The sequence below is a fragment of the Mycetomoellerius zeteki genome, unplaced genomic scaffold, assembly GCF_001594055.1.
Source record: "Mycetomoellerius zeteki isolate Tzet28-1 unplaced genomic scaffold, Tzet1.0 scaffold407, whole genome shotgun sequence".
NCBI classification, from domain to species: Eukaryota; Metazoa; Arthropoda; class Insecta; order Hymenoptera; family Formicidae; genus Mycetomoellerius; species Mycetomoellerius zeteki.
Window position 1 is genome coordinate 539,501 of NW_017257400.1, and position 13,509 is coordinate 553,009.

The following is a 13,509-nucleotide window of genomic DNA, read 5'->3' on the forward strand; positions in this document are numbered from 1 at the left end:
TATATATATAGTGACTGCCAAGTTTCCAGTCAACATTAACTTTACGATAATTTTTGGGTCCTGTTTTTCAGTTTATATTATAAATAAAAATTCTTGAACAAAGGCCATTTGTCAAAGCAGATGCCTAATAATATTTCTATGTGAATTTTACAATTTCTGGTTCAAGCAAAATTAAAATTCTTATTATATCAATCAATCAATCAACTTAAGAGCACAATACTTTTAATATTTTAAATACTAAAATATATTAGGTACTTATGTATTAGATATTTATTTGTAAAGACTTTATCTGAGTAATACAATAAAATTATTGGCCAGAAATTTTTGGCAGTCACTGTATGTATAAACATGTATATATTTACAAGTACATGTATTCATAGTTCATTCTTATCTTAATGTGTTCTTATCTCAACCTTCTAAATTAATGTCTTAAGACGTTAATATAGCTCTATAATTGGTTTATGATATCTTAAGACTGCATTTAAGATGGTCTTAAATATAAGAACTGACTATGAATACTATTCTTAGAATTTCATATGATGTCATAATACAGTTAAAAAATATTAGGCACTTAAATTTTTTTCATTCATCTGGAATTTTTTTATTTACATTGTTATTTGATTACTGGCACCATACATAAGTTTAAAAAGGTTCTTAAAACAAAGGATAATTTATAGTAAAGTCTATAAATCAATTTTTGAGCTAAACTTTAAATGATGGTTAATAAAGTGCCTAATATTTCTTGTCCAAGCAATATAGTTTTTATTTGAAAAACATTGCAAATGGAAGTTTGGAAATGATATCAGAAATGATAACAAGTAAACATACTAGAAAGAGATACTGGAGACCATAAACGATGGAATTAATTGTGAGTACGGGCTTCCAGTCCTCTCGCAAAATATTGAGGCACACATTACCATCCAAATCAATATTAGGATGATAAACTTGAGTCTCGCACTTCACCTTGGGTGGCTCATGCGGATAATTGGGCCCGACTTTGAAACTAAATACGAACCTACCACCTTTGTAAAATCCCTGAAACAATTAAAAAACCTTCAGATTATTGAGATATAAGAAACTAATGTCAATGTGGAAAGGAGTCACTGTGTCAATCTCTAAACACCGAAAATAATCCCGATTTCTGGCAAGACGGCGAAAGTGATATTGATCTGATTGACTGTAAGAACTATAAGGTGCTCCGGAGCAAGATTTACTTACTTCATCTGGACAGATGATTAATTTAAAGCTTAGCAAATCGTCGGGATCCGGAAATTCTGTGCCGCACGTTTTCGGGAGATTCAGTTCGTTTATGTCTAGAAAAAAGGAGCACCAGGTAAGAGAGAAAACTGACGTGCAGAAAGCGTACAACGTGGCTCAATGGCATTGCTCCGAACCTTTCGTGATCCTCAGCTGTGCCGCGGACGCCTTCTTCTGGGTGCCAGCCTTGGGTGACTCGCCATCTTTTTTCGCTTGTTTCAACGAGAATAATTTGATCATAGTTAGATCGCGTGCTCGACGCCGACGCGGGCTGACATGCAAGTGTCTCGGGCACGGGCCGCGGTCACGCGGACGGCATACAAAAATCAAACCCTGGAGAACCGACGATTTTTTGACACCACAGGATCAATCGCACGGTTGGTCCCCAACTACACTCGCACGCAACCACGCACCACAGGCGGCGCAGCGGCTAGTGTCACGTGGACGGTAGACAGACGGTCATGGGCGCGCTGATGCCACGGCGTTATGGATGACAATCTCCTTTGTCACGCGTCGATAATTTTTTTTCAAACGAGAATTCCTTTAACTAGCGAGGTCGGTAATGTCGATGTAACCTTGTTACCGACGGAACCGCTCACAGCATTAAGGGGTTCGTATCTTCTCCGTGAGATGGCATTACTGGCAGTCAGTGTTGCCAACTCAGTAGATATTCCATCAGGAATGTGTTCCGTTTTTACTGGCAGTGCAGTAAACGTGACGTCATCACAGTAATCTGCGACAACTGGGAGCTTATTACGGTTTTTGTGACGAAATGAAAATTACAAAAATGTTCAAATTCACTAGATGTTAACCAATGAAGTTATAAATATTCTAGTATTCAATCACTTTTGTAATTTTCACTTCGTCACAAGGAACCGTAATAAGTCCCCTGTTCCACAATTACTGCATTACTGCCAGCATAGCTGTAACAGCGTATATCGGAACAAATTTCAAGTGCTATCAATATGGCGATGCACGCAGTAAATAAACAGGTTAAGTTACAAATTTGCATGATTGCAATAGAAATATTGAACGAAAGCAGTGATACCTCACTTACCATTGCGTGCTTTATGCGCATCTTCTACATTTAAATAAAGAATATATGTAGTTATATTCAGGATCTAATATTTTTACTTTTTCAGTAGTACCAGAGTATTTATCATGGAACATATCGGAATTCCGATCGTAATTTTCCCGTTTTCTCTAGATAGATAGAAAATATGATAGAAATGTGAAGAATAATTGAATAATTTTGATCGGTATCAATTCCGAATAATTCCATAATACGTATCCTTATGTGAATATGCCTGATATCATTGGCGTTAAATGCCATGTTCGATATCATATTTCTACTGTAACTGCCTCACCTCGAAATCTGCAGTAGTCGCAGTGGCAATATGGCTACCATTTACGACGTCATTGATGTTACTGGATGTTGTCGCAGTGCGCTGCGCACTAATAATGGAATGATTTTTCAGTACTGCCAGCACTGGCAGTCTATATTGGAACACACTCCAGATTAGGGATAATAAGAGTTATCCACTTATTACCCCGGATCTACAATAGGGTTTTAAGCCTTAAGTCTAATAAGAAGTGGGCGAATCACAGTCGATTATTCCCCTCGAATTCGACTGTAATTGGTCAATTTCTTACGGCTTAAGTCTTAAAACACCTATTGTAGATCTGGACTCAGGCGATTTTTGGCGTGCTTCTGGTATAGCAACCAAAAGCAACCGCGGTTGGGGTTATCTTTGTCTTCTGATTCCTGAAAACGAAGATAGCCTCAACCGCGGTTGCTTTTGGTTGCTATACCAGAAGCACGCCAAAATTCGCCTATTATGGAACATGTCAGAATGAATTCCAATTACCGATCGGAATTATTCCGTTTTCCCTAGAAAATACAATAGAAATCTAGGGAATAACATTATTTTTTAGAATAATATTAATTAATTATTAATTAATATTATTCTAGTAATAATATTAATTCCCTAATAAATATGTGCAAATCGTAAGGTTGCGGTTACATAGATTGATATTTTCCGCGTAAAGCTGGTTCTACATTAGTCGCATCGCAATATCGCAAGCGTGTCGCAAGCGTTATGGTCCAATCAGAGTCGAGATAGCTTGATGTTGATTGGACCGCAATCCTTGCGACACTGCGATGCAACTAATGTAGAATCAGTCTAACGTGTTTCGTGTAACCAATTAGAGGCGTTCCGCGCTTTCTGTTACATCTGTTTTAAAAATGGGCGAGTTCAAGACGGCAAAGCGGCTAGGTGTGCTTACCGAGCGGTTGAATATGATTGGTAGGATCTATAAGTAACAACCAATTATGTTCATTTGCTTGGCGAGCCGGCTAGCCGCTTTATCAACTTGAACGCGCCCATTGTCATCGTTCACAAGGACACATAATTTGCGTAAAAAATATCCGCGTAATCAATCAACTGTAACATTTAGCATTTCCGTTCGAATATACAGAATAGAAAAATATCATTGGTTAAGATGATCCTAAAGCCGTCTGTATTACCGACTAAATCATAATTTTTGTATAACAAATACTTTTTTCTCTTTCACAGACTCGAAAATCCTTTTCCAGGATTAAAGTATACACATTAATACGTGTTTGTGAGGTGGAATTTATGCCGAAAACGACAAAAAATTTCGAAATTGAAATCTTAAGAAAAATTTTTTGTTCTCGGCATAAACTCCACTTCACAAACACATATTAATGTGTATACTTTAATCCTGAAAAAGGATTTTCGAGTCTGTGAAAGAGACAAAAGTATTTGTTATACAAAAATTATGATTTAGTCGGTAATACAGACGGCTTTACGTGCCGTTTTATGTGCATTAAGGATATTTAATTCCGCGTAACAAAAACCGCGGAATGCCTCTGATATTATTGTTTCGTAAGTTGAGTAACCTAAAAGGAATAATGAATTCGGAATTATTATCTATTATTGCTTTACAAAAGCAAAGAATAATTAAAACAGACAGAATGGTCATTCATAAAATTAAAGAATAAATTAATTGCTTTTTTTACTATGCAAAGAAAATAATCGAAACAAAATTGTGAAACGAAAATATTGGTTTCATTCGATTTTTTCAAACGAAAAGTGACAACGGTAGCAAGTGTATATGCATGAACAATGGCATAGAGCAATATCAAGATATATGGCACTGTTCAGAATTCCGATTGAAATTATACAATTATTTTTTAGATTTCTATTATATTTTCTATAAGGAAAACAAATTAATTCCAATTCCAGTTCCATAAATACGTGCCCTGAATAAATGTATATATAAATTTTTAAATTTGTATGTACATACTATTAATTGTATTTTTTATTTTTTCCGACAATACTGCTTTTCTTGCTTTAGATCTTTCTTTAATATTTAAACGGTGATCGTACAATTAGTGGCCTATCTATTATTGCCCTAATAAAACGGTTCATCCAAATCTTCGTTGTAAATAAATAAGAATAGTAATTAAATAAATATTACAGAAATATATAAGTAAGTAATATAAGTAATAAAAGTACATACAGCCTTGGTCAAATATAAAAAAAGTAAAAGAGAATAATATTGTAGAAATAAAGAGAGCAATATCTAATGAAAGTATAAAAAGATTATTAGAAAGTATAAAAGTATATAGAAATATGTGATAAAAAAATGTGTAGCTATTATTCGCGAAATAACGCAACTTGTTTTATAGTAGCTATAATTATACAAAGGAGATTTCAAAATATCCAGAAGATTTTCTATAATTTTTGCTGCCCTGTAATTTTATTATTCTGCAATTTCGAGCGCCCTACTATAATTAACGTTCATTGCGCAGGTCCGCGCGGTGTTTTCGCGCTTTTACGGTAACGTGCGTGATTCCGTGTTTCAAATTCATCGTGAGTGACGTTTAATTCAACTTCTCCGTCCGCAGATACATATTTGAATTCTGACATTCGCGTAAATTCAAATTGCATTCGTTCAGCTGTGGAATATAGCTATTTATAGAATGTCCTAACGGGATTACGAGTGTCTCGTATGCGTAAGGTACATATTTGAAAGCGTTTCGCGACTCTGCACTTCACGTGATGATTCGCCGACTTTGGGAGGAACTTGCGTACTGCGCATGTTCGCCGCACGAGCTTTCGTCGTAAATAAAATTCTGCATCATCTTTAACGATTCATTGGGTAATTTTTTAATTAACTAATTGCTACTGGCGTAATTTGCGCTGCATCCTACGTTGCTGTGTCCGATTTAATAATTCTGTGCGCAGCGTGGCTCAATTTGTCATAATAATTAGTAATTTCATTTACAGTCATCGAGCCAGACTGCCGTGTGAGATAACACGATTTATACGCGCCGTGCCGCGTCGTGCATGTTTATAAGTTCAACGACAGTATGAATAACGCGCAAACGAACTGGCGACACGACTCGTATTTTAACTTAGGATTAACTCGACAGCAGAATGACGTATCGAAAAACGTCGCTTTTGAATAGTCGCTCGGTTTAAGAGGATCGACGATCGATCGGAGCACTGTCACTTGAATGGGCAACTCCAACGCCAAAAGGAGCTATCATAATCAACAGAGGTATGATAGTCAGGTGAGTATTGTTTAGACTTATATCCTAACCTATAATAAAGAATTTATGTCCTCCTGTTTGACGTTTGATAAACATCAATCAACAGTAACATTGCATCAGTAACTTAATTTTCCATTTAACAAAATTAATATAATATAATATATTTTATCTAACGATTACATTATTAAGTAAGAAATTGTAATATTAATGTAATGTTACTGTCAGTTGAGTTTACTAAAAAAAAATTTATGTCCTGATACGTCTGTTGTGTGCTTGCATGATGCATTATAGTTACATATACATATTTTGCATTAAAGGCAATGTTATTGATTTATAGTACAGTCTCAGTGATTTGCTTGGTGGAAGCTGCGTCAACAATGCAACAGCGCAGGCTTCTAACGAGGAAGGAAGGTCATTGTCCCGTGCTTCTCACAGAAGGTAACACGAGTTAGCATTGTAATTAGTCTTTGATAACAGATTTCTATACATATTAAATATCATGATTACAAGAACTAAATTTGTACTCATTCACTCTTCAGTTGGACCAAAGGCACTATACAGGATATTCACGGATCTTCCAAAACAGTATGGCCCATTTCACGCTCTCAGTCAATGTTCCTGCCAGAATTTCCAGTCAAGGAGGTACCTCTGAAAACAGGATACGTCTTCTTAGATGTAATAGCTAAGGGTGCTTATGGCAAAGTATATAAGGTGCAAAAGCAAGAAACTAGTCAGGTCTTTGCACTGAAGGTGATTAGCAAAGCCATGATTGTGGCAGAAAATTGTGTCAGACAAGCTAAGGAGGAGGTACGTCCATATCTAAGATGATGCAACTTTGATAAATATATTGATTTGACATAATATATAACAGATTTGATGTTTCATACTTAGGCAGCGATACTGAGAATGGTTGGGCATCATCCTTTCGTAGTGAATTCCGTCCACAGATGGCAAGGCAGAAAGACATTGTATATATGTGTGTTTCTATTGTTACAACATTTAAATTTTAATGTGATCCTAAATAGACTGACAGATGTAAATAATATTGCAGTGATGCATTACATTTCCGGAGGAGAATTATTTTCACTAGTCGATGAGTATGGCTGTTTGCCTGAAAAAGTAGTTAGGATATACGTAGCTGAAATTGCATTAGCTGTAGGTAAGAATAATTTTAATAATCAATAATGTATGTACAAGATCCAAGAATAATTTCAATTATCAATGATATACAGGATCTGGCGTCTCTGTACTTTATACAAAAACGTATGTTGTATACAGATTTTCTACACAATGCTGGTGTAGTACACAGAGATCTGAAAACAACCAATATTCTACTTGATGAAGATGGCCATGCTGTGATTATCGATTTTGGTCTGGCCAAATGGTTGCATCGCACAGAACGAACAAACACATTCTGCGGAACACCTCAATATATGGGTAAGAAAATGTCATATAACAGTATACATTTATAATAGTATACACATATACATAACTCAAAAAACAAAGTTTTCCAGAAAATGAGTTTGAATATTTTTATTCATTTTTAAAATTTTGGAATATTAACCTTAAAATGTAATTTTAGCATAATAATTGATTGTAGAGAAATACAAATTTTTCTTCTTTAGATTTTTTTCGCAACTAAAAAATGACAATTGTTGAGTTACGTCGCTGTAGCAAATGATCTATGCAATTCGCTTAAAATAATAAAGATTATTAATTGATTAACACAATATAAAATATAAAATGCGCTTTTATATCGTCATACTTAAGCGAATTTTTCATCATGATTTTTCAGCGCCGGAAATTCTAAAGAAGGAACATTATGGACAGGAAGTCGATTGGTGGTCTCTGGGTGTGTTAGCCTGCGTTTTACTTACAAATAAGGTACGTGATAGATTTCAAGTACATATTTTATATAGCTTTACTACAATTATCATTCAACGTTATATTGCGAGTCTATCATTTTAAGTGTATCGTTACATATCATTGCATTAGAAGAAGACAACATCACAAGACTCCGTGGCGCAACGGTAGCGCGTCTGACTCCAGATCAGAAGGTTGCGTGTTCAAATCACGTCGGGGTCAAGATAATTTTTTTTTTGTTTTTTAATTATTTTCTTTAGCTAAACAGAACTAAGAAAAATAACAAAAATTAATTAGTTTATCATTAATTATTTTTTATATCATTTGTTTTGTAAATAGTCGACTATGCGTTTTATCTCAATCTATATTGTAATATTATAACGTAAAACTTGTGCTTTTGTATATTTACAATTAGGAGTTACGAACTGATATTTAATATGATATTAAACACAATCGTACAATAATTGTAAAAAAAATATCGCCCCCGGGTGGGCTCGAACCACCAACCTTTCGGTTAACAGCCGAACGCGCTAGCCGATTGCGCCACGGAGGCATTTGACTATATGTCTTTTAAGAGTGCACTTACTACATATCATCTATTTCTCGCAAAATTATTTTTCCAAACATTAATTAGAAAATTAAATGAATTAAATTTTAAGTTTTAAGAAAAAAAATGCGAAATATAAATCGCAAAAGGTAATTTCAACACAGACATTTCGCGTTAATAAATTTTTTTTACAAAAGAAACAATGATTTGTTACTCTGCAATAATCTAGCGTTGAAAAATAAAATTTTTTTGCATTTTGGATTTAATAGCAGGGGAAAGAAAGCGAATGCTTCAAAAATAGCGTTAAATAGTATCAGGTGTGTTTATTTCAACTTAACCTTTAGAGTACGGGTGTTTTTTAAATCTTACAGCTTTTCCTTAGATAAGATTTATTATAATTAATTACATTCTTTATCTCAAAAATATGATACTGTTTCAAAGCTACTATACTGACTTTCCGACCAATATGATAATTCTAATATTTAAATGTTTTAATATTAATTTATCTAATTAATTCTAATATTTAAATATTTAATATTAAAAATAAAAATGGACAAATACAATATAATATGAAAAATAGAACAGCGCCATATAGTAGCGTTCCTGTTCTGTAAAGATTAATCGAACAGCTCTCTGATAGAATGTTGCAATCAACATTTTAAAAAAATTTTACAAGAAATATAAAAAACATGTAATCCACAATTAAACAACGTTTTTCTATTAAAACATCATTTCATAAAAATGAAGATTGCAGAGTTTTTCCAGAAAGCCCTTCAATTTCGAGGGCGTTTGGTATTGAACGGCGAGAATGCAGGGCGACATGATGAAATGTAGAGAAGAATAATAATGGAACAATTTCCGCGCGACGAGTTGCAAAATTCTTTTCGTCTCTCTTTTTCTTTCTTTCAATGCCTTGACATTTCGCTGGGTGCACTCACCTTATGCACTGCAGCCTTGTTTATGCCTACCTACCCGGTGTATCGCCGTGCGATCGAGATGCTCGCTCGCCCTTTGATGAATCGATGCACTAAGGAAAAATGTCGGCTTGCGCCGATGCGACATTCGCGAGCAGTTACGCGACTGGGGCTCTTATGCAAGTGCATTCTCCATGGGTAGCCGATTCGTTATGGAATTGCATTTGCGAGAATAGAAAGGTATCGGCTGTGACGCCGTAAATCCGCGGATCGCCTCTCTTAGTGACAGTTTATTGCACCCTTGGCAGAATGATACTTACATGAATTAGTTGGGATTTATTGCGTTTTCTACGCATTATGACAATCTGAATGATTCTTCTGCTAAGTGCTAGATACTTTAATTATTTGTGATGAATTATAACCTATCTGTGAAGATATTATAAAATACGGTACATACATATCTTCCCTTCTAATGACATTTTCATTTATGCTGTGTATGCATTGTGTATATAATTATTTTTATTTATTTATCTATCTGAAAGAAGGCTAGACGGTTCCATACGATAAATATTTGCCTTAAGAATTAATAAGCTCTCCTTAATTGATAATTCTGTAATTGATAATTCTGCGTAAATGTAATCAATAATGAAACTCTGAATAATCCTTTAGCTCGGATACTTAAATTGTCTACGATGAATGATAATTATAATCTATCTCTGAAGATATGAAATACAACATACATATCTTCCTTTATAGTAATAATAAGATTCCAGACGGTTCTTGAACTCGAAGCCAGACATTTAAGTTGTCTACGATAAATGATAATTATATATAATCTATCTTTGAATATATTATATTATCAAAAATACCATACATATCTTCCTTTCTAAAGACATTTTCATTTGCGGTATGTATATAATTATGTATTTCTTTTTTTATTTGAAAGGAAGCCAGACGTTTTTACGATCAAAATTTGTCTAAAAAGATTGATATAAGGTTTCCGTAATTAATAATTCTATGCGTAAATGTAATTAATAATGAGACTCTGGATAGTTCTTGAACTGTTAGATCTTAAATTGTTGATGATGAATGATAATCTATCTTTGAAGCTATGTATATATATTTTTCCTTTTAATTACGTTTTCATTTGCAATGTATATATAATTATTTCTTTATTTATCTGAAGGAAAGTTTTTATATTATCAATCAAAATTTGCCTGAAGTCATTTGCCTAAAAGATCAATAAGTTTCTATAATTAATAATTTTATTCTTAAACGTATTTAATAATGGTATCGAGTAAGTATATTACTCAATAGCAAAATCCCATTATCTTAATGGAGTGAAATTTTCAACGAAACATCTATGAAATGCAATGAAAGACATGTTTTATTTGATCTTATTGCGTAACGTAAACGATTTGTGGGTAAAGTGGGCACGGTGAAGGGTTAAGGGTCGTAAATTAAGGGGTTATTATCATTTACTCAATTCGCTGCCGGTGCGCGCTCGTTGTGCCTTGTTATTTCGTGTTAGAGAAGTGCGAAGATGTTTATCGGCTGGCGGAAGCCCTCGATTATCGTATCTGACACGGCACGTATGTACACTGTGTACGTACTCTGTGCACGCTGTCGAGAACGACTAAGTGCTACTTCGTGAGTCACTCGTTAACTTATTACAACCGCGGCGTTGATCCTCGTTTTTGCGATGCTGAAGCGCGATGTGATTGACAAATCGCTGCTTATCACGATCTAATGTTATCACACGGACCTCTGCAAATCGCATGATTTATCAGCGAGCGATTTACGCAGTGATGTGCCACTTGCATCTATTCCTCTTGCGTCCATTCTGTCATCTTTTCACAGATGTTATCATTCACAGACGTATCATTCGTTTTCTAGATATCTTGCAAATACCTACAACTGCTTCGTGCGATCATAACGCTCGCCGAGTGAAACTGTATTTTACGCTGTAAATTCGGAAGCGACTAATAATGATTGTAGTCTAGAATTTTGAAAAGATGAGTAATTGCGTGAAATTTTAGGTATACCGTTGTACTGTTATGTTTCAGTATACTTAAATCAGTATACATAAGTTCTGGTATACAGAGATACACTGTTATATATCAAAGGAGTAATGGTAACCCAATCCCTTTAGTTAAATAACATTTTGTTATTTTTAACTTTAATTTGTGTTAAAATGTAAATCAATCCATTTCTTAATTAGTTTCAAAATAAACATCCATATTAATGTATGCACTTAGTAAATAACAAATTAAATTTGAATAAAATTTTATACATTTTCTCGAATTCGAAATTGTTTAAGTTCATTGTTTAGTTTAAATTAACGACATATTGAGAAGGAGCAGTGGCGATCTATAGAAATGATTAAAAATAACTTAAATAATTTGATTTGAATGTAACAGTGTATTGATAATATTGAGATATTATGAAAGATATTACGTATTGTGGAAGAAAATTACGCGATGATTGTGTACAATATCGATCTCGGAAGTCTATTTTCGTTTGAGTATATCGCTTGAAAAATATCTCTGTTTATGTAAAAACTCAGTAGAGTCCCGTAATTATGATCATAAAATTCGATACTTTTACACTTCTGTATTATTAAAACCTGAAACTCGAACTTGCAGCTTGAACGAGCACGAACGATCCATAGATGGGCGGTTGGTAGTAACACGAGGCCGTCGGGGGATTCACAGTAATAATAATAATTATTATTATAACGATGATGATAGCAATAATACAAATAATAATATTAATAATAATAGTGGTACTGGTACTAAATCGTAATAATAATCAATAATAATAATGACACATGTATCTTTAAAAAGAAGACAGAGAGAGTCGAACTACTTACTATTATAGTTTATCGGGATGAGCTTATCGGGTGTTGTAGTGGTATGTCATTTTCGGATGGGACACAGGGGATAGAGATTTCATAAAGGGAATGAAAGATATTGATCGGGGGGGGGGGGGGGGGGGGGGAGACAGATCGCGATGTCCACCGGGACGAACGGGAATGCCAGCTCGGAGCCAGGCCAAGCCGGCATTTTATGATGGACCGTCGCGTGTTCTCCGTCTGCCGTCTGTACCGGGACGCCGGATCACGGGCGTCGATCACCACGTATCGAAGATACGATCGTTACACGGTGTCGTTCGCTCACGTGTCGCAGCATCCGGTAACACGCGATCGTCCTGCGCTCCCGGAGGTGCGCTACCGAGATCGTAGTGCGCCGTCGAAGATCGGATAACCCTACCCTATAGAAAGATCGATGGGGTCGATGGGGTCACTCTTTCGCACTCTCTCTTTCTCTCTCTCTCTTTCTCTCTTTCTCTCTCTCGCCCTCTCTCTCTCTCTCTCTCTCTCTATTTTTCTTTTTCTTCGTCATTCACACTGTGCAGTATTTTCACATTTTCTGGATTTATCGTTGAAAGTGCTTCTTACTCCGGCATTCGCATTCTTACTCTTTCACAACATACACACGTATGCACACCCACACACCCACACACACACACATACATACATCTTTCTTTCTCACTTCCGCTCCTGTTTTCTCGCGACGAACTCGTGCCCACGTCTCGGTGGCTAGAGACGCCGATGCCTGAGCTCGTCCCGAGGAGCAGTTTTCTTCCTTCTTCTTCTCCTCGAGATGATGCTGCTGCTGCTGTTGCTGCCGCGCTGCTGAGGTTACTCATCAATCAAACCCTCCCCGTGCCGAGATTTACTGCTCGGGTTTCGGGAGCAATTCCCCAAGCTTCGGTTTGGCGTTCTTCTGTTCCTCGGAAGACTTTTCTTCCTCGCTGCTCTTAGTGTCCTCCTTGCTGTCCTCGGAGGACTTCTCTTCGGAGGAATCGTCGGAGCGTTCCTTTATCTCTTTAGCGACTTCCTGCTGTTGCTGTTGTGGTTGTTGCTGTTGGGCCAGCTGCTGCTGCTGCTGCTGCTCCTCAGCGGCCGGAAGGTCCGACTTGGCCTGAGGCTGCTCCGGCGCTTCCGCCGCATCTCTCTTGATCTGGGTGGACTCCTGAGGCTGTGCGGGCTGTTGTTCCTTGGCAGCTTCCAGGACAGGAGAGTCGGCACTCTTCGGTTCCTTCTCGGGCTCCTTCTCAGCAGCTATCTCAGCTACCTTCTTCTCGCTTTTGACTGGTTCCTCGACTTTGACAGCCGGCTGCTCGGCGGGTGCTGTCTCCAGCTGCTCACTCTTTTCAATCTTCTCGCTTTTCTCAGCTGGTTTCGGCTCCTCTACCGGCGCGGCTGCTTGCGCTACATTTTTCTCGGCCTCGGCGACAGGCGCGGATTTCTCCTGCGGCTGAACAGGTTCCTGAGCGGCGGG

General features: G+C 36.4%; 3 protein-coding genes and 2 non-coding genes across 7 annotated transcripts in view; 2 read left to right on the plus strand and 3 right to left on the minus strand.

The window, feature by feature from the left end:
- Window positions 1-1,699, minus strand: part of UbcE2M (NEDD8-conjugating enzyme UbcE2M) — a 2,821-nt gene extending 1,122 nt beyond the window's left edge. Inside the window, exons 1-3 of the mRNA XM_018453706.1 lie at window positions 1,395-1,699; window positions 1,219-1,313; window positions 829-1,035 (exon numbers count right to left, since the gene is read on the minus strand). Of these exons, the coding sequence (XP_018309208.1) occupies window positions 829-1,035; window positions 1,219-1,313; window positions 1,395-1,497 (405 nt within the window). The 5' untranslated portion in view covers window positions 1,498-1,699. The remainder of the gene's footprint in view (window positions 1-828; window positions 1,036-1,218; window positions 1,314-1,394) is intronic.
- A 3,666-nt stretch (window positions 1,700-5,365) lies between these two features.
- S6KL (ribosomal protein S6 kinase like) overlaps window positions 5,366-13,509 on the plus strand; it is a 62,676-nt gene continuing 54,532 nt past the window's right edge. Inside the window, exons 1-8 of one of the 2 annotated variants that reach the window (XM_018453732.1) lie at window positions 5,366-5,445; window positions 5,574-5,860; window positions 6,177-6,277; window positions 6,379-6,646; window positions 6,731-6,815; window positions 6,891-6,998; window positions 7,118-7,276; window positions 7,635-7,723. In XM_018453732.1, coding sequence (XP_018309234.1) covers window positions 5,804-5,860; window positions 6,177-6,277; window positions 6,379-6,646; window positions 6,731-6,815; window positions 6,891-6,998; window positions 7,118-7,276; window positions 7,635-7,723 — 867 coding nt within the window. In that variant the 5' untranslated portion in view covers window positions 5,366-5,445; window positions 5,574-5,803. The other variant, XM_018453733.1, reaches the window with a different exon arrangement.
- Window positions 7,853-7,924, plus strand: TRNAW-CCA (transfer RNA tryptophan (anticodon CCA)). Its single transcript has one exon. It is a non-coding gene; the product is annotated as a tRNA-Trp (tRNA).
- TRNAN-GUU (transfer RNA asparagine (anticodon GUU)) lies at window positions 8,182-8,255 on the minus strand. The gene has a single exon. It is a non-coding gene; the product is annotated as a tRNA-Asn (tRNA).
- The window catches only part of bnb (bangles and beads), a 10,307-nt gene continuing 8,877 nt past the window's right edge, over window positions 12,080-13,509 (minus strand). For both annotated transcript variants that reach the window (XM_018453731.1, XM_018453730.1), the window contains exon 3: window positions 12,080-13,509. This exon is cut by the window's right edge and continues 357 nt beyond it. In XM_018453731.1, the coding sequence (XP_018309233.1) occupies window positions 12,901-13,509 (609 nt within the window). In that variant the 3' untranslated portion in view covers window positions 12,080-12,900.